The 21,376-nt window shown below is 34.1% G+C and overlaps 1 protein-coding gene across 1 annotated transcript in view; it reads right to left on the reverse strand.

Moving 5' to 3' along the window:
- NBEA (neurobeachin) overlaps positions 1 to 21,376 on the reverse strand; it is a 748,838-nt gene that overhangs the window by 589,086 nt on the left and 138,376 nt on the right. The window contains 2 exon segments of the mRNA XM_044913201.1: positions 15,240 to 15,373; positions 15,990 to 16,187. Of these exon segments, the coding sequence (XP_044769136.1) occupies positions 15,240 to 15,373; positions 15,990 to 16,187 (332 nt within the window).

Below are 21,376 nucleotides of genomic sequence, written 5' to 3' on the forward strand. Positions count from 1 at the left end.
TTGAGTCTTCATATACATTTACTTAATACTTCCATTTCTTTTATCAGCGATCTGTGGATTTCAGCACACAGATCCTTACATGTTTTAGACATTTATATTTTCAATATTTAAATTTCTGAAGCTATTGTTAAAGGTATTTTTCATTTGGTTTCCTACTACACATTGTTAATGCACAGAAATAAAATTTATTTTTGCATGAGAAACTTATCTTTTGCGAATTTTCTGAACTTGCTTACTAGAATTCTGTGTGTGTTAATCCTTATGAATTTTTTTTACATAGACAATCATGTCATTTGTAAAAGGGATAGTTCTATTTTTTCCTTTCCAACCTGAATGACTTTTGGTTCTTTATCTTGCTTCAATGCAATGGTTAGACCTCTGATTCAGATCAGAATCACAAAGGTATGGCTCAGAGCTGAATTCATACACAATGTTAGTGAGCCACTTCCAAAGTTCTTCCCTTTCCATGATTTCCCCAATAATTTCTGGTTGTGGGGCTCTTCTTTTCATTTCTGCTGTCAAAATGCTAGTGCTTCAGTTTCCTCACTCTGCTGCACACTTTCATAATGCTGCTCAAATCCAGGGCAAACCAGCAGTAAGAGAGAGATAAAACAAAGCAATACAGAGGTTTCTGGTTCTGAAAGTAAAAATCCTGGAATCCATGAGTCCATCAATTCTATCAAATAAAGCTGAGCAGACTGATAAATCAACAACTCTTCTAGGATCCAATAAAAGAGGAGAAGAACAGGGCAAACCGATGCCCCCAAGATTGGGGAGACAAACACCAAACTATAGGGAGTCATGGGTTATCAGAGCAGAGACTCACAAGTGGAAACCACTGTGGCAAACAGCACCCAGGTAGGGAAAACTGAACTGTAATTGACAAATTGCTGGAATCTCAGTGCTTTCAACCCCTCCAGTCATAGAGAGGACTCTACATTAACAGCATGGTTTATTTCCAGGAGATCAACCAGGTTTTCTTAATAAATATCAGAAAAATCCTCCCAGGCTTCCCAGGGAAAAGGAAAATGAACTTGAAATATACCAGAGCAATCTGTTAATGAGGCCTGCCCTCGGGAGAAACTAGTTAACCAATCCTAACCTGCTGAGGTATTCTAAGAGCCTAACTGACCTAGAGAAGGGAAATATCCAACTACAGTCAACTATAGTCATCTTCTACCACCCAAGGGGGCTGGAAAAAAGTTCACAGTCCAGAGGCACAGGCTGACTAAAAGACTAGTATTTAATTACAGGGATGCTTTCTCTCCCTGACACCTCACCACATTACTACAGGCCTATATATAGCAGTTCCTTTTACCAAGTACATGGTGTCTGACTATCAAGAAAAAATTATGCTAAGCCCTTATGTTAAGGGCTCTAATGGATAAAAGAGACATCATAAAAGAACAAATGGACAATGTAAAAGTAGAGAGATGGAATTCCTAAGAAAGAACAAAAAAGAAATGCTAGCAATAAAAAATACTGTAAAAGAAATGACAAGTGTGTTTGATGGGAATATTAGTAGACTGAATATGGCTGAGGAAAAAAACCTGTAAACTAGAGTATATATCAATAGAATCCTGAAAAACCCAAAACCAAAGAGAACAAAATCTGAAAAAAAAAAAGAAAGAAAAGAATACCAAGGACTGTGGGACAACTACAAAATGTGTAACATACACCTAATGGGAATACCAGAAAGAGAAGAATGCTAGAAAGGAACAGAAGAAATATTTTTAAAAAACAATGATTGAGAATTTCCCCCAAATTTTTATCAGAAACCAAACGAAAGATTCAGAAAACTCAGAGAACATCAATCAAGATAAAATGTCAAAATAAACTATACCTAGGTACATCATGTTCAAATTACAGAAAATCAAACATAACAAAAAATTCTTATAAGAAGCCAAAGGGAAAAAACACAATATCAAGAGTGGAAATAAGATAAGAATTACATCTGATTTTCCTCAGAAACCATGCAGGCAAGAAGAGAATGGAGTGAAAAATTTAAAGTGATGAGAAATAAAACAAAAAAACAAAAAAGCCCAGCAGTCTCAAGTTCTCTACCCCGAAAAATTATCCTTCAAAAGTGAAGGAGAAATAAAGACTTTCTCAGGCAAAAATTGAGGAAATTTGTTGCTAGTAGACCTGGCTTGCAAAAAATGTTAATAAATATTCTTTAGAGAGAAGGAAAATAATAATAGGTCAGAAACCTGGATCTATATAAAGAAAAGCAAGAGCACTAAAGAAGGAATAGTGAAGGTAAAATAAAAATTTTTATTTTTTTAATTCTAAATTGATCTAAGACACAACAGTTTATTCAAAATAATAACAGCAACACTGTATTTCATTATGTATGCTTATACATTTATGCATTTGTATATATGATTATGTATGCTTATATATGAAATTAATGGCATATGAATTTAATGACAGCAAGGATACTAGGGATAAGAAAAAGGAATGATTATTTTGTTGTTATGAAGTACACACAATACCCATGAAGTTGTATACTGTTGATAGTAGACATTAGTTGCAAACTCTATGGCAACCATTTAAAAAGGTTAAAAAAGTAATTTTAACTGATACGCTTCTAAGAAAGGAGAGAAAATGGAATTATATAAAATGCTTACTTAAAACCAAAAAAGGCAGGAAAAAAGTAGAAGACAAAAGCAGGAACAAAGAACAAGACAACAAATATAAAACAGTAACAAACATGGTAGATATTAATCCGATTATATAAATAATCAACTTGCAGGTCAATGTCTAAATGCATCAGTTAAAGGTCAGAAACTGTCAGAATGAAGTGAAAAACACAACCCACCTATATGTTGTCTAAAAGAAACCTAGTTTAAATATAAAGACACATATAGATTAAAAGTATATATATAGGAACAAAGTATACCATGCTAACAACAATCCAAAAAAATAGAAGTACCTACATTAATCTTGTACAGGGCAGTCTTCAAAGCAAGGAAAGTTATCAGAGATTAAGAAGGGCATTATATAATGATAAAGGAGTCAATTCTTCAGAAGACATTACATTTCTTCAAGTATACGTGCCTAACAACAGAGGATCAAACTATGTGAGGCAAATACCGCTAAAACTGCAAGGAGAAACAGATGAATCTACTGTCACCCTTGGAGATTTCAACACCTCTCTCAGAAATAGACAAATACAGCAGGCAGAAAATCAGTTAGGACATAGTTGAACTCAACAACACCAACAAATTACTGGAGATAATTGATATCTCTACACGACTTCATCTGACAACAGCTGAATACATATTTCTCTCAAGCTCACATGGAACATTCACTAAGCTAGATCCCATTCAGGGCTATAAACAACATCTTACAAATTAAAGAGAATAAAAATCATACAATGTCTACTCTCAGATCACAATAAAATTAATAATTAGAAATCAGTAATAGAAAGATAACTGGAAAATCCCATAACACAAAGAGAGTAAAAGCACACCTCTAAATAACATGAGTCAATGAAATCTCAAGAGATATTAAAAATATTTTGAATGAAATGAAAACACAACTTAGTAAAATTTTTGGAATGGAGTGAAAGCAATGCTTACAAGGAAATTTATAGCATCGAACGCTGTGATACTTATAATACCAATGTACATATTTGGTCTTCATCCCTGTTTCTGGCACAAAGTTCCTAAAACCCTTGAAATATCCTCAGTGATGGGTGTGAGAAAGATATCTTTTGTCATGTTAATGAGATGACTTTTGGAACTCACCTAAGGAGGACAGCTAGTTGCCAGTGAAGCCAGTCATGTGATTAGAAGGTTGGAACTTTCAATCCCACCTCCCCCACCCTATCTTGCAGGGAAGGAGAGAACCTGGACACAGAGTCCAATCACCAACGGCCAATGACTGAATCAATCATACCTATGTAAAGAAGCCTCCCTAAAATCACAAAGGACAGATTCAGAGAGCGGGTCTGCAAGCATGTGGAGAGGAAGGCAGAGTGGCCTGCCGAGGGCATGGTAGCTCTGTGCCCTTTCCCCATACATTGCCCTATGCATTTCTTCCATCTGGATGTTCATCTAAACGTTCATCCGTATCTTTCATCATAATAAACCAGAAATCCAGTCAGTAAAATATTTCCCTGTGCTCTGTGAGACACTCCAGCAAATTAATTCAACTGAAGGAGGTGGTAGAGGAACGTCTGATTAATAGTCAGTCTGTCACGGGTCCAGGTAACACTAGGCATCAGAAGACCAAGGAGGGGGTTGTTCGAATCTCCAATCTACAGTCAGTTGGTCAAAAGCACAGGTGATAATCTGGGCTTGTGACTGGTGTCTAAAGTCAGAGCACTAGTCTTCTATGACTGGTCCCTTAACATGTGGGATCTGACACTTTCTCCAAGTAGACAGTATTAGAATTGAATTAAATTGTAGGACAACCAGCTCGTGTTACAGAGAACTGTCTGGTGGTGACAGTGGTACAGGGAACCACCTCTCCACACACTGGAGTTGTGTTCAAACCTCGATTACGCACCTGTAGAAAAGAAGAAAGATCTAAAATAATAATCTACATTTCCACCTTAGGAAACTAGAAAAAGAAGAGTAAACTAAATCCAAAGTAAACACAAAAAAAGAAATAATAAGAATTAAGGTATAAATGAAAGCAATTGAGAAGAAGAAATCAAGAGAGAAAATCAATGGAACAAAAAGCTGGTTCACTGAAAACATCCATAAAATTGATTAAGACTCTAGCCAGTCTAAGAAAAAGAGAGGACACAAAATACTAATATCAGAAATGAAAGAAGGGATGTAACCTCAGATCCTATGGAAATTAAAAGGACAAAAAGGAACAATTCTATGCCCACAGATTTGATAACATAATGAGAAGAACCAGTACCTGAAAGACACAACCTGTCAAAGCTCACACAAAAACAAAGACATCCTGAACAGACCTGTATCTATTAAAGAAACTGACTCAGTATTTAACAATTTTCCAAAACAGAAAGCACCAGGCCCAGATGTGTTCACTAGTGAATTCTACCAAACACTTTAAGTGGAAAAAAATTATACCAATTCTCTACAATATCTTTTAGAGGACTGAAGCAGAGTAACTACTTCCTAACTCATTCTTTGAGCCCAACATCACTCTAATATCAAAACCAGACAAAAACATTATAAGAAAACTACAGACCAGTATCTCCCATGAACATAAATGCAAAACATCTCAACAAATTGTATCCAAAAAAGTATAAAAAGAATTATACAACACAACCAAGTGGGATTTCTCCACAGTATGCAAGGCTAGTTCAAGATTCAAAAATCAATTAATATCATCTATCACATCAACAGGCTGAAAAAGAAAAATGACATGTTCGTATCAATAGATACAGAAAAAGCATTTGACACAATTCAACAACAATTCATGATAAAAACTCATAGTAAACAAGGAACTTTCTCAACTTGATAAAAACTATCTATAAAAACCCTACAGCTAGGGGTGCCTGGGTGGCTCAGTTGGTTAAGCATCTGCCTTCGGCTCAGGTTATAATCTCAGGATCCTGGGATTGAGCCCCGAGATGAGTCCTGTGATGGGCTCCCCACTCAATAGGGAGCCTGCTTCTCCCTCTCCCTCCACCCTTCCCCTACCCATCCCATGCTCCCTCGCTCGCTCTCTCCTGCTCTCTCTTTCTCTAATAAATAAAATCTTAAAAAAAAAAAAAAACCCTACAGCTAACATCATACTTAATGATGAAAAACTCAAAGTTTTCCCACTAAGATCAGACACAAGGCAATGATGTCCCCTCTCACCACTCCTTTTCCACATCATACTAGGAGTCCTTGCTATTGTGAGAAAAAAAGAAAAAAAAGGAAACATACAAATTGGTAAGGAAGACATGAAACTGTCTTTGTTTGCAGGTGGCATGATTATCTGTGTAGAAAAATCCAAAAGAATCCACAAAAAAACCTCTTGGAACTAATAAGCCATTATAGCAAGCTTGCAGGATACAGATTAATTTAAAAAGTCATCTGTTTTCCTACAAACCAACAATGAACAAGTGGAATCTGAAATTAAAATTTCAGTACCATTTACTTTAGCACCCCCCAAAAATACTTATGTGTAAATCTAACAAAATATATACAAGATCTATACGATAAAAATTATAAAACTCTCCAAAATTATATTAAAAAAATGAACTAAATAAATGGAGAGATATTCCAGGTGGATGAATAGAAGGAATAAATATCAAGATGTCAGTTCTTCCCAAATTGATCTATAAGTTCAGTGCAATATTAGTCAAAAACCCAGTAAGTTATTTTATGGATAGTCACAATATATTCCAAAATTTATATAAAGAGGCAAAAAATAGCCAACAAAGTACTAAAGAACAAAGTTGGAAGACTGACACTACTAACCTCAAGACTTACTATAAAGCTATAGTAATCAAGACTGTGTGGAATTGGTGAAAGAATAAAAAATAGATCAATGGATGGAACAGAAGAGAGAGCCAAGAAATAGACACCAATAAATAGAGTCGACTGATCTTTGACAAATGAGCAAAGGAAATACAATGGAGCAAAGTGTCTTCAACAATGCTGCTGGAAAAACTGGTCAACCACATGAAAAAGTAAATCTAGAAAACAGACCTTACATGCTTCACAAAAGTCTACTCAAAACGGATCACAGACCTAAATGTAAAATGCAAAACTAAGTAACTCCTAAAAGATAACATAAGAAAAAACCTAGATGACCTTGAGTATGGTGATGACTTTTTAGATAAACATCAAAGAAACAATCCATGAAGAAATAATTAATAAGTTGGACTTCATTAAAATTAAAATCTTCTCCAGGAAAGACAATATCAAGAGAATTAAAAGACAAGCTACAGATTGGGAGAAAATATTTGCCAAAGACATATCTGATGAAAGGACTGTTATCCAAAATATAAAAGAACTCTTAAAACTGAACAATAAGAAAACAAATAAGCTGATTAAAAACTGAACCCAAGTCCTGAACAGATACCTCACTGAAGTAGATAAAGAATGACAAATAAGGATATAAAGAGATGCTCCACATCACGTCATCAGGTAAATGCAAATAAAACCAATGAGATACCACTACACACCTTCTACAGTGGCCAGATTCCAGAACACTGACAACACCAAATGCTAGTGAGGTTATGGAGCAACAGGAATTCTCATTCACTGCTGGTGGAAGGCAGAAAATGGTATGGGCACTTTGGAAGACAGCTGAGAGGTTTCTTACAAAACTAAACATACTTTCATCATATAAACCAGCAATCATCCTCCTTGATATCTACCCAAAGGAGTTGAAAACTTACACCCACAGAAAAACCTGCAAAATGTTTGCAGCTGCTTTAGTCGTAATTTCCCAAACTTGGAAACAACCAAGATGTCCTTCAATAGGTGAATGAATAAATAAACTGTGCTACATACAGACAAAGGAATATATATATTCAGTGCTAAGAAGAAATGAACCATCAAGTCATGAAAAGCCATGGAGGGATCCTAACTGTATATTACTAAGTGAAAGAAGACAATCTGAAAAGCTTACATACTATGTGATTTCAACTATGACATTGTGGAAATGACAAAACTATTAGCGACAATAAAAAGACCAGTGGTTTCCAGAGGGAGAGTGTGAGCAGGAAAAAAATGAATAAGTGGAGCACAAAAAATTTTTAGGGAAGTGCAAATACTTTATAGGTATATGTCATTATATTTTGTCCAAACCCACAGAATGTAAAACACCAAGAGGGAATTCTAAGATACACTACAGACTTTGAATGATTATACTGTAACAATTTAGTTTCATCCTTGGTAAAAAAAAAAATGTGTCATTCTGGTGAGTGACACTGATTAAGGGGGAGGGTATGCATGTGTGGGGAAAGGGAGTGCATGGGAAATCTCTCTATCTTCTTCTTGATTTTATTGTAAACCCAAACCTGCTCTAAAAAAATGAAGTCTTTCACAAAAATTAAAACTAATTCTAAAATTTAAAAACAAAAAGAATATCAAAAACAACAGAAATTACACAAAGAAGAAAGTTTTGGGTTTTTATTTAAGGCATGTTGATTTTGAGATACCTTCTACATGGTTTGGGTATATGGACCTAAATAGAAGATAGCTAGAAAAAAAGCTTTGGGACTTGTCAGCCTAGGTAATAAGACCATGGACCTAGAAACAAAATAAAAGTAAAAGCAAATAAAATTACAGTACTAAATTGAATGGAATCTCCTGATGATGCCTTATTAATTCTTTTCTTCAAGATTCAACTCAGTGCACATAATGGTCATCACATCCAGGAAAAAGTAAGGGAAAAGAGCTTCAACACTGGGGAGACTCTTAGTATTATACCCACTTTTCATTAGAAAATCTGGGCTTCTGAAGGTGAAGAGATAAACATATGACAATAGTTCTTATAAAAGCAAATAATATTTATCTTAGTTTTAGACTATGATTATCATAAAATCAAAATGAATTAAGAATTTTTCTTACTTTCAAAAGGAATATAAAGAGAGAAAAGTTAGAAGAAATGAATGCTATTTCATGTGAAAAATAAGATTGTGACAAGATTGATTGAAATATCAAAGGAGAAACTATGTGGATATACAAACTAGAGGAAAATTAAGGCAACTAATTCAGTAAAGATGTGCTTATGGTTGCCAAAATTTCTGCAACAAATAATTTGCAGTTACCCCTTTGACAAAACAATTATCTTTTTTTGGGGGGGGGGCAGCAAAGATAAAGCAAAAGCCTTGCCTTTTATAGAGTAAAATTATGTGCTGTAAAATGAAATAGCATAAACTAACATAGCATTAAAAATGCATTTCACTAAATTTAAAGGAAACTTTTTATGAAAGAATCATTGTGAGAGCAATCACTCATTATAAAAAAACACTTTAAAATGGACTATAAGACACCAGCTTATTTGAAAAGTCAATAAATCATAAGTCATAAATCTAGAATAAAACAAAATATCCACTCTTGTTGACAGCTGACAAATTTATTAAATTGCTAGATGTACTACAACTTTTATTATTAGATATCTCTTGTAGAGACTCCACAGAGTAGAAAGGACTTGCCTGACAAGAGGAAGTTATTTGAACATTAAATTATAGTTTCCTTATGTTTCAGGCAGAATGCTTAATGTATTTTATTTTTTACTTCTTAAAAATTAATTTTCACAGTAAATTCAATATAAATTCCATTTTACTTTAGTTAAATCTCACTAAATAAATTATTATTTGCTTTTTTTCTCCTCTAATAGTAGTAATACATGTACCTCAAATACACTTTTTGTGTCTGTTTTACTTAAAGAATTTTCATTAATAATTTAGTAAACTAAAAAAGGCAAACTAGCAAATATATATAGTAAGAAGTGACAGACATACATTCTTTCTGAAAAAATATAAAGGGAATATAATTTGATAGGTGTATATTTAAAAATACTTAAATGCTTTTGGAAGCCAAAATACTATATTCTACATATATTAACAATAACCTTCACAAGAGAGACAATCATTATCAACAGGTACTGATTTCACTTCTTTGCCAACTGAAATCAATCACATTTCATTTTTTTGTCAATTGGGTTAAAACTATATAATAAAATTTTGACACTGTAAGTGCAATAGGTAATTTTCCGTGAACTAACAATCAGAAAACATGGTTGGACAAATGATTTTGAAGTCACTTCAAAGCGTAAGGGAAAATCTGGTTTAGGTAGTCACTGAAAATACTGATATTTCCAGGCAATTTTGTTGGTTTACACGTGACAGTAGTGGTAATCAGGACTTTACAACGAAATTTTTAATTAAAGGAATGGCTTAATTATTAAGGGAGTTATAAAATTCAAGATAATCATTGGAATAACTGATGAGCAAAATACATTTTAAGAAAAAAAAATTTGGGGGGGGAGCCTGGGTGGCTCAGTCGGTTAAGCGTCCAACTCTTGATTTTGGCTCAGGTCATGATCTCAGGGTTGTGAGATCCATCCCATTGTCGGGCTCCACGCTGGGCTGGAGCCTGCTTGGGATTCTCTCTCTCCCTCCCCCTCTGCCCCTTCCCACCCCTCTTCCTCTCCCCCTCTGAAAGAAAGAAAGAGAAAGAAAGAAAGAAAGAAGAAAAAAAGGAAAAAAATCTTCATTTAAGTTCACTAAACAATTAATGAGTCATTAACATTCACATTACAAGAAGATTCTTAATGATAGGTCACTGACATAAATTCCTATGGGATTCCCTAAATTTTTTTATATCTCACATTCCATCAAGCAGTCTACCAAACAACTTGTATCATAACTAAAAACAAAAAGAACATTTTTCTGAGAAAAATATTTATATATTTAAAAGAATTCATTTAAACTATCACTCGAGATTGAATTTTAGTTTGTAAAATTTTTTAGTTAAAACAGCGTTAGAAATAAATTTTAGTAATACAAAATTATATCACATATATCATATAGTCTACATCAATAGACTAATATTCATTGAGGAAAGAGAGAAAACACATTCAATGTCTACTACGTACCAGAAAGTATGATAGATATTTCGCATAGACTAGCTTAGTTTAATTCATTTTACAGTCAGATAAAGTTGGCATTACTAAAAATCATTCCACAGTTGGCAAAAGTGATTCAGAGAGTTGTCCACAGTGGTTTAGAGGGAGGGCTCTGGAGTCAGGCTTTCAGGATTAGGATTCTGGTTCTAATCTGCCACTTAAGTCTTGTGCCTTGAGGAAGTTACTCAGTTTTTCTCTCCCTCAGCAGCAGAAAGTATTGGATGAGATAATACAGTTACAGAGACTGGCACATAGTAAGTACTCAGTAAATGCCATGTACTACTACTACTAACACCCTCGAACAATCTTATCACCTAAGATCAGATAGTACAGAACACTGGTTTGAGTCTTAATCTGTCTGACACAAAAGAAGTCCTGCTCATTGCATCACATTGTCACTAATGAGAATTTCTTGCTTAGTGTATTTTTAGTTGTTTGATAAACAAAAGCCTATTTATACCTTGCCAGAAAACATATTTTTTCAAAGCAAATTCTTCCCATATCACACAATTAGGAAGGTTTATTTTATATCATGTAAAGAATTTAATAACATATGTTCTGAAAAAAGGAGGGTGGACCAAATGAGAAAGATATGTCATTTACAACGTATCTGATCATCCAAATCAAAGGAAAATCAAATTTCTAATTTATGGAGTCATTCCGAGATACAAAATACAAAAAATATGATTACTTCAAGATTAGAGTTATACTTCTTGAAATAATTTATTAATTATTTGTTCATTCTTTTAGTCATTAAAACCATTTATTAAATGTCTAATGAAAGGCAATTTGTTTAGTTATTGCTCTCAGTATTCACTGGACTGAGATTGACGAGTCCAATATAAAATAGTTCCTGAGGAATGACAAAACATCCAAAAAAAACATCCAAACAGCTTTGATCACTTGGCAGAATTACTCAAGGTGATCCCAGGGCTTGAGAATCATTATGAATAGAATGAAATCAAAATGGTAACTACATACTGCCCTAATTTACTTATCAAAAACAGGTAACATCAAAAATACTGTTTGTGATGCCACAAGCTATTTAACTCAATTCAGTAATATTTATCTACTCATTTGTTGATGAATTTTTTTGTGCCATGATAAAAGCTAAAACTATGTGTTAAAAGAAAAGGTGACAAAAAAGTGCTACTCCTGGAAATTTAAGTACTAAAGGGGCAGCTATACAAGATCCAAAAACCAGCTAAAGAAAAATCATCTTAAACCCTTCCAGGCTTTCTCTGACTTGGTGCTGGCTTCAAAACTTGAGTTAACACATCCTCTATTTTAAGTCACAATATCTAGAAAATGGATAGTTCAAAACCAGTTTTCATCACTACAATTAAAGTTCAAAATATAAGTCCTAATTAATTACTTAAGTCTCTACTGCAAATACTATCATTGATAGAAGTTCAAATATAAAGTAATACAGCCCATATTATAACAACTAATTTCCAAGATTAAGGATATATAATTTTTAAAATATAAAACCATAGTATTAGAGATACTCTTGTAGATCATCTAGCCTACTGTCATGGTAACAAAACCCAGCATGTACTGAGTGCTTACTATAATGATCTATGTATTTTATCACATTTAATCTAAATAATCCAATGTGCTATTATTATTGCAATTTTATAATGGTGGAAAGGAAGCACAAAATTGTTAACATATTCAAGGGTGCACTAATAATACAGTAAACCCGGGATTTGAACCCAAGTCTGTCTGACTTGAAAGTCCACACATATAACAACCATAATACATAGTCTTCATGATAAAACAAAGCCACAAAAATTCTGCACAAAGCCTATTTATAAAGGCTCCAGAAAATAAGATTTTTCCTTCAATAAATTATTTTAATACTAACCCCCTATGTAGAGTAAAACTCATCAAGATTTCTAAGGACAGTATAATAGTACCACCAGAGAAACAATAAAACGTTTCATAAAAAAGGATTACTGAGTGGAGGAAAGAACATGGAAACTAAAGCTTCAGCTTGAAACACAGAAGACAGAGAAGTAACTGATTTTATAGCTTAGCTCAATTTCTCCAAAAAGTAATTAAAAGTTAGATAATATTATAATTGTTGGCATATGTTTATTATGCAAACAGATTTTCAAAAAAAGAATATAACTAATTTTCTCTGGAGATTTAAAAACTTCAAACAGGTTCTCCTTCATCTAGAATAATTTAATAATAACTAAAAATAAGAGGATATGTCCTATTTCAAGCTCTCATTCATCTATATGAATTTATGATATAGCCAGAAAACAAGAAATTCTATTGACCCTTGCCCTACAGCTAAGAATCTGGGTTTTTCAGGTAGAGGGAGAAGTCCCATTTAATAACTTGGTTTTAAAACTTTAAAAACCAAAAGACTGTACCACTGATGCACACACTTATCTATAACGGCCCCCTTCAAAACTTGAAATAACAAAAGACTATTATTACCGATAGATACAATTTTCCACAAAAGAGCCAACCTCAGACATCAAGGGCTTTGACACAATTAATGCAAAAGTATTAGATAAGAATTCAAAATAGCACATAACTGAATTGCAGGGTAGCTTGGAATTGGGTATGTATTATTACTAAAGAGGATAGTGATACTTTTCTTATTATATGTTTTCTGTTGGATTTAAACTAAGAACATGTATATCGCTGCAAAAGTTGAAGTTATTTATTACAGAGAAAAATTAAGATGAATGATACAAAAGAACTAAAACCAAATAAAAATGAAAATCAGAATGCTGACCCCTTACATTGTCTTCTAACTCCATGATGAAATAAATACAGTTTAAATACCAAAATATAAACATTAAAATGAGTTTTGAAGACAGGCAATGAAAAATAACCATGTGCCCTGGATGAATGGACCAGATAACCTGTTAAAATATGATTTTAGCACTAAGATTTTATAATAGCTATTCATGTAGATATAAATTATTGTGACACTTTTAGTTATAACATTTTCAAACTATATAATCTTTCTACGTTTTCTTCACAAAGCAACAAATTCCATTTCAGGTTAAAATGATTATAGACAATATTAATTCATAAAGAATATTTAAATTACACATGGGAGTTTTTCTACAGGCTACTTCATCCCCAACTTCTTTTCATAGAACTTACTAAGTTTTTAATTACTGATTCCAATGTATATTGGTTCACTTAGATGATAAAGAGCAAAACATTTGAATTTACATCCAGGACTGAAATTTAAAGTTTTATCTTTCCACTAGGCTGATATCCACCCCTCCCGATGAAATTATTTAAGATCTTATAGCAAAATAGTATCACAGTAGGGCATGACTTCAGGATTCCTTTTTACTTCAAAGCTTTTTACTTCAAGACTCCAACTTTTACATTGATATAAAGAAAGCATGACCCATGGATAGGAGCTGGGTGTTAAGTGTACAGGTCACATTTATACTCATGTTTATACTGTGCATAAAGGTAGTCTCAGTACAGGAATAATATTATTAGCAATTAAAACAGAATTTTGTTAATAGCTTATTTAGATAATAAATATGAGAAAATCATGTTACATTTCAATGGACTTTATTTTCCCATCTTTGCTATATTCACTAGGTTTTCCAACAATTCAAAATTGGATGATCCATGAAGAACTTCACATATATGTGTACATACTAGGGAAGCATTCCTATATTGCTTCTGGATTAAAAAAGAATGTTTACCTATGTGATTTTCTCTTAAAATTTTCCAAACGTAGCAAGGTACAGATTAAAAATAGTTGTTAAAATTCACATTTAACTTCTTACGGAAATGATTCTAAGAGACAAAATTAAATCAGCGTTTGATGCATGAGGTATGTTTTAATAAAAAGGAAGGAAGCTACAGAATTGCACATGAAATAAACCTAATTAGAAAATAACTGAATTTTTATATAAACATGGATATGCCACTGGGTAGATTTGGATTCTCATATATGAACTATATATAAAGGAAAGCTAATATCAACTAATATTATACTAGTATTATGATAACATAAGTATAAAATAATACTTATAATATATAAGTTATGTAACTATTATCAAATACCACTTTTTCAGAATAAACTTTACCCCAGTAATTTTGTTTAAGCTAACAGGATTTCATGGATGATCCAAACCATAAGCATTTCCAAAGGATAAGGTTAGGACTAATATTTTTCCTCAATTTTTATTAAAATCATTATGCTACATCTGGTAAGAAGTTTTTATTTATTATCAAGCAAGTCATTTCTTTATGATTATAAGTGTGAAGTTTTAATATTGTATGAATATAAATCTGCCTTAGCCTAAAGATACTAAAGATTTATTAGCACTTCAGGGATAAAAACCAAATATTAGGGCGCCTGGGTGGCTCAGTTGGTTAGGCGACTGCCTTCGGCTCAGGTCATGATCCTGGAGTCCCGGGATCGAGTCCCACATCGGGCTCCCTGCTCGGCAGGGAGTCTGCTTCTCCCTCTGACCTTCCTCCCTCTCATGCTCTCTGTCTCTCATTCTCTCTCTCTCAAATAAATAAATAAATAAATAAATAAATAAATCTTTAAAATAAATAAATAAATAAATAAATAAAAACCAAATATTATAGCACATATACATAGCATCAACTGTGCCAGGCATAATCTAAGTGTATAAAAATTACAAGAAATTACAAATTTAAAGAAAACTTACCAGACAGTTGTTTCCACTTGACTGTCATTGAGCTGCCGATTGTCCAGTTGGGCAAAAAGTGGAAAAAGCACTTGAATCCCTCCAATTGAATGAATTGCACTATGAATTGAATGTGTTACTATAGCTTTCACATCCTATGTTAAAAAACAAAAATGTGTATTAAACTCCTGAAGCATGAAGTTATCACTATTTCCTTGTTCCAAATAACTTTGTAAAAAATTTTTAAAACATAGACATTTTAAATCCCTCAATTATAAAGTTTTTGATACACATATAAAATACAAATGTGAAATATCTTTGCCAACCACTTCTAAATTTGAATAAGTTGAGATTTTTACACTGAAAATATGAAGCTATAAATCAAAAAACAATTTAGATAAGAAGTATTATTAGTAGATTTAAAGATTTCCAAGTAATTTTTATATGGGGGTGTTACACTAGTACATTTTTAAAGCAAAGTATATTTTTGTGTCTAACAACTATCTGTTCAGCTAATCAACTGATTTTATCTCAAAGGATTATAGAACAGACAAGATAACAGAGATTACAGATTCCCTACTAAGGAGACTGACTAGTCCAGGGTAAAGTATATTGCCAAAAAATAAAAATAAGAAAATAAGGGAGAAGGTGAAAATGTCATGCAAAGAACTAGAAAAAAAAAAAAAAAAGAAAAAGTAATAGCAACGATCTACAGATTAGCAAGCTTTAATACGTAAATGAGAACATTAAACTAAGCTACTATTCACCAACCTGGAGCATTAGAGCATGTGGGGAATGAACAAAAATTGATGCATTTTCCTTTGGTGATGATTCCAAGCATAGCTGAGCATCGGTGGCCTTAGCATTATATGTAAATGCAATACTACTTGCAAGTTTCCCATCATACAGAACCTGTTTATGATGTTCTGCCAAATGAATGTCACTCTCAGATTTAAATTTGAAGGTGCTCTGAAAAAATAAAACTAAATTAAATACTCTTTTTAAATGTAACATAATAAAACTCTTAAAGTTTTAAAGCAGAGAAACATTTAAAATAATAGACAATTTGTTTTGACCCTTCCAAGTGTCAGGCATTAGTGGTATTATATTATTTCGTTATTCTCACTTCAATTCTATGAGTTAAATTTTACTCATCATATTAATAAACACACTCAGATCTGAATATTTTTGTTTTTATTGTTTTTGATTATTTTTAAAATAATTTCATTAGAAAAAATATAAAGCCAGATATTATTATATCTGTAGTAAAAGGATTTTGATTTAATATTTCATAACATAAATTTAATTTTTCTGGTTAACACATTCAAGAATATTTACATGAGTAAACAGTACCCGGTACATGAATTACTACTATAGAAAAATGATTATCATTTAAGACTATGAAAAATGTTTATATGCAAAAATATTTCTGTCTCTACTCTAAAAAGTATATCAGCATATTGAGTAACGATAATATCCACAAAAGTATCAAAAAGTTAAACCCAGAAGAAAGTTTCACTAAAACATGTAACCAAATGGCCAAAGACACATGAAAAAGTCTCGACATCACTCGGCATCAGGGAAATCCAAATCAAAACCTCAATGAGATACCACCTCACACCAGTCAGAATGGCTAATATAAACAAGTCAGGAAATGACAGATGTTGGCGAGGATGCAGAGAAAGGGGAAACTTCCTACACTGTTGGTGGGAATACAAGCTGGTGCAGCCACTCTGGAAAACAGTATGGAGGTTCCTCAAAAAGTTGAAAATAGAGATACCCTATGACCCAGCAATTGCACTCCTGGGTATTTACCCCAAAGACAGAAATGCAGTGATCCGAAGGGGCACCCCAATATTTATATCAGCAATGTCAACAACAGCCAAACTATGGAAAGAGTCAAGATGTCCATCAATAGATGAATGGATAATGAAGATGTGGTGTACACACACACACACACACACACACACACAAACAACAGACACACACAATGGAATATTATGCAGTCATCAAAAAATTGAAATCTTGCCATTTGAAACAATGTGGATGGAACTAGAGGATATTATGCTAAGCAAAATAAGTCAATCAGAGAAAGACTATTATATGATCTCACTGATATGTGGAATTTGAGAAAAAAGGCAGAGGATCATAAGGGAAGGGAGGGAAAAATGAAACAAGATGAAACTAGAGAAGAACACAAACCATAAGAAACTCTTAATCTCAGGAAACAAACTGAAGGTTGCTGGAGTGGAGGAGGGTGGGAGAGATGGCTGGGTGATGGACACACTGGGGAGGGTATGTGCTATGGTGAGTGCTGTGAATTGTGTTAGACTGATGAATCACAGACCTGTACCCCTGAAACAAATAACACATTATATGTTAATAAAAAGAAAAAAAATAAAACTAACAAAAAAACATGTCACCACTTTATATAGAGAAATAACAAAAATGTACGAGTTGTAATTAAGGTTGTTAGAGGGGGGGAGGAGCAAGATGGCGGAGGAGTAGGAGACCTAAATTTCGTCTGGTCCTAGGAATTCAGCTAGATAGGGATCAAACCATTCTGAACACCTACGAACTCAACAGGAGATCAAAGAAAAGAATAGCAGCAACTCTCTGAACAGAAAAACGACCACTTTCTGGAAGGTCTCTTCTGATTTGTTTAATATATATCTTTCTGGGGTCGTAGTTACCCCGTTAGCATTTTGTTCTCTCATTCATCTATTCTCCTCTGGACAAAATGACAAGACGGAAAAAAATCACCTCAAAAAAAAGGACAAGAGGCAGTACCAACTGCCAGGGACCTATGCAATATGGACATTAGTAAGATATGGGAACTAGAGTTCAGAATGACGATTTTAAAGATACTAGCTGGGATTGAAAAAAGCATGGAAGATATTACAGAAACCCTTTCTGGAAAAATGAAAGAAATAAAATCTAACCAAGTCAAAATCAAAAAGGCTAATAATGAGGTGAAATTAAAAATGGAGGCTCTAACTGCTAGGATAAATGAGGCAGAAGAGAGAATCAGTGATATAGAAGACCAAATGATGGGAAAAAAAGAAGCTGAGAAAAAGAGAGATAAACAACTACTGAATCACGAGGGCAGATTTGAGAGATAAGTGATATCATAAGATGAAACAATATTAGAATAATTGGGATCCCAGAAGAAGAAAGAGAGAGAGGGGCAGAAGGTATATTGGAGCAAATTATAGCAGAGAACTTCCCTAACTGGAGGAAGGAAACAGGCATCAAAATCCAGGAGGCACAGAAAACCCCCCGCAAGATCAATAAAAATAGGTCAACACCCCAACATCTAATAGTAAAACTTATGAGTCTCAGAGAAAATCCTGAAAGCAGCTCGGGACAAGAGATCTGTAACCTACAATGGTAGAAACATTAGATTGGCAACAGACCTATCCACAGAGCCTGGCAGGCCAGAAAGGACTGGCATGATATATTCAGAGCACTAAATGAGAAAAATATGCAGCCAAGAATACTATATCCAGCTCGGCTGTCATTGAAAATAGAAGGAGAGATAAAAAAGCTTCCAGGACAAATAAAAACTAAAGGAATTTGCAAACACAAAACCAGCCCTACAAGAAATATTGAAAGGGGTCCTCTAGGGCGCCTGGATGGCTCAGTTGGTTAAGCGACTGCCTTCAGCTCAGGTCATGATCCCACGGTCCTGGGGTCGAGTCCCACATCGGGCTCCCTGCTCTGTGGGGAGCCTGCTTCTCCCTCTCCCACTCCCCCTGCTTGTGTTCCCTCTCTCACTGTGTCTCTCTCTGTCAAATAAATAAACAATATCTTTAAAAAAAAAAAAAACAAAAAAGAAAGGGGTCCTCTAAGCGAAGAGAGAGCCTAAAAGTAACACAGACCACAAAGAAACACAGAAAATATACAGTAACAGTCACCCTACAGGCAATGCAATGGCACTAAATTCCTGTCTTTCAATAGTTACCCTGAATGTAAATGGGCTAAATGCCCCAATCAAAAGACACAGGCTATCACAATGGATATAAAAACAAGACCCATCAATATGCTGTCTGCAAGAGACTCATTTTAGACCCAAAGACACCCCCAGATTGAAAGTGAGGGGGTGGAAAACCATTTACCATGCTAATGGACACCAAAAGAAAGCTGGAGTGGCAATCCTTATATCAGACAAATTAGATTTTAAACGAAAGACTATAATGAGAGATGAGGAAGAACACTATATCATACTTAAAGGGTCTATCCAACAAGATCTAACAATTGTAAATATCTATGCCCCTAACATGGGAGCAGCCAATTATATAAGCCAATTAATAACAAAACCAAAGAAACACATTGACAACAATACAATAATAGTGGGGGACTTTAACACCCCCCTCACTGAAAGGGACGGATCATCTAAGCAAAAGATCAACAAGGAAATAAAGACTTTAAATGACACACTGGGCCAAATGGACTTCACAGATACATTCAGAACATTCCATCCCAAAACAACAGAATACACATTCTTCTCTAGTGCCCATGGAACATTCTCCAGAACAGATAACATCCTAAGTCACAAATGAGGTCTCAACCAGTACCAAAAGTTTGGGATCATTCCCTGCATATTTTCGGACCACAGTGCTTTGAAACTAAAACTCAATCACAAGAGGAAAGTCAGAGAGAACTCAAATACATGGAGGCTAAAGAGCATCCTACTAAAGAATGAATGGGTCAACCAGGAAATTAAAGAAGAATTTAAAAAATTCATGGAAACCAATGAAAATGAAAACACAACTGTTCAAAATCATTGGGATGCGCAAGGCAGTCCTAAGAAAGTATATACCAACACAAGCCTTTCTCAAGAAACAAGAAAGGTCTCAAATACGCAACTTAACCCTCACCTAAAGAGGCTGGAGAAAGAACAGCAAATAAAGCTTAAGCCCAGCAGGAGAAGAGAAATAATAAAGATCAGAGCAGAAATCAATGAAATATAGAAACCAAAAGAACAGTAGAACAGATCAACGAAACTAGGAGGTGGTTCTTTGAAAGGATTAACAAGATTGATAAACCCCTGGCCAGACTTATCAAAAAGAAAAGAGAAAGGACCCAAATCAACAAAATCATGAATGAAAGAGGAGAGATCACAACCAACACCAAAGAAATACAAACAATTATAAGAACATATTATGAGCAACTCTATGCCAGCAAATTAGATAACCTGGAAGAAATGGATGCATTCCTAGAGATGTATCAACTACCAAAACTGAACCAGGAAGAAATAGAAAACCTGAACAGACCTATAACCACTAAGGAAATTGAAGCAGTCATCAAAAATCTCCCAAAAAACAAAAGCCCAGGGCCAGATGGCTTCCCAGGGGAGTTCTACCAAACATTTCAAGAAGAATTAATACCTATTCTTCTGAAACTGTTCCAAAAAATAGAAATGGAAGGAAAACTTCCAAACTCATTTTATGAGGCCAGCATTACCTTGATCCCAAAACCAGACAAAGACCCCATCAAAAAGGAGAATTACAGACCAATATCCCTGATGAACATGGATGCAAAAATTCTCACCAAAATACTAGCCAATAGGATCCAATGGTACATTAAAAGGATTATTCACCACGACCAAGTGGGATTTATCCCTGGGCTGCAAGGTTGGTTCAACATCCGCAAATCAATCAATGTGATACAATACATTAACAAAAGAAAGAACAAGAATCATATGATCCTCTCAATAGATGCAGAAAAAGCATTTGACAAAGTACAGCATCCTTTCTTGATTAAAACTCTTCAGAGTGTAGGGATGGAGGGTACGTACAATATCATAAAAGCCATCTATGAAAAACCCACAGCGAGTATCATTCTCAATGGGGAAAAACTGAGAGCTTTCCCCCTAAGGTCAGGAACATGGCAGGGATGTCCACTATCACCACTGCTATTCAACATAGTATTAGAAGTCCTAGTCACAGTAGTCAGACAACAAAAAGAAATCAAAGGCATCCAAATCAGCAAAGAAGTCAAACTTTCACTGTTTGCAGATGATATGATACTTTATGCGGAAAACCCAAAAGACTCCACCCCAAAACTGCTAGAACTCCTACAGGAATTCAGTAAAGTGGCAGGATATAAAATCAATGTACAGAAATCAATGGCATTCCTATACACCAACAACAAGA

This window comes from Neomonachus schauinslandi, chromosome 3 (assembly GCF_002201575.2).
Source record: "Neomonachus schauinslandi chromosome 3, ASM220157v2, whole genome shotgun sequence".
In the NCBI taxonomy this organism is placed as follows: domain Eukaryota; kingdom Metazoa; phylum Chordata; class Mammalia; order Carnivora; family Phocidae; genus Neomonachus; species Neomonachus schauinslandi.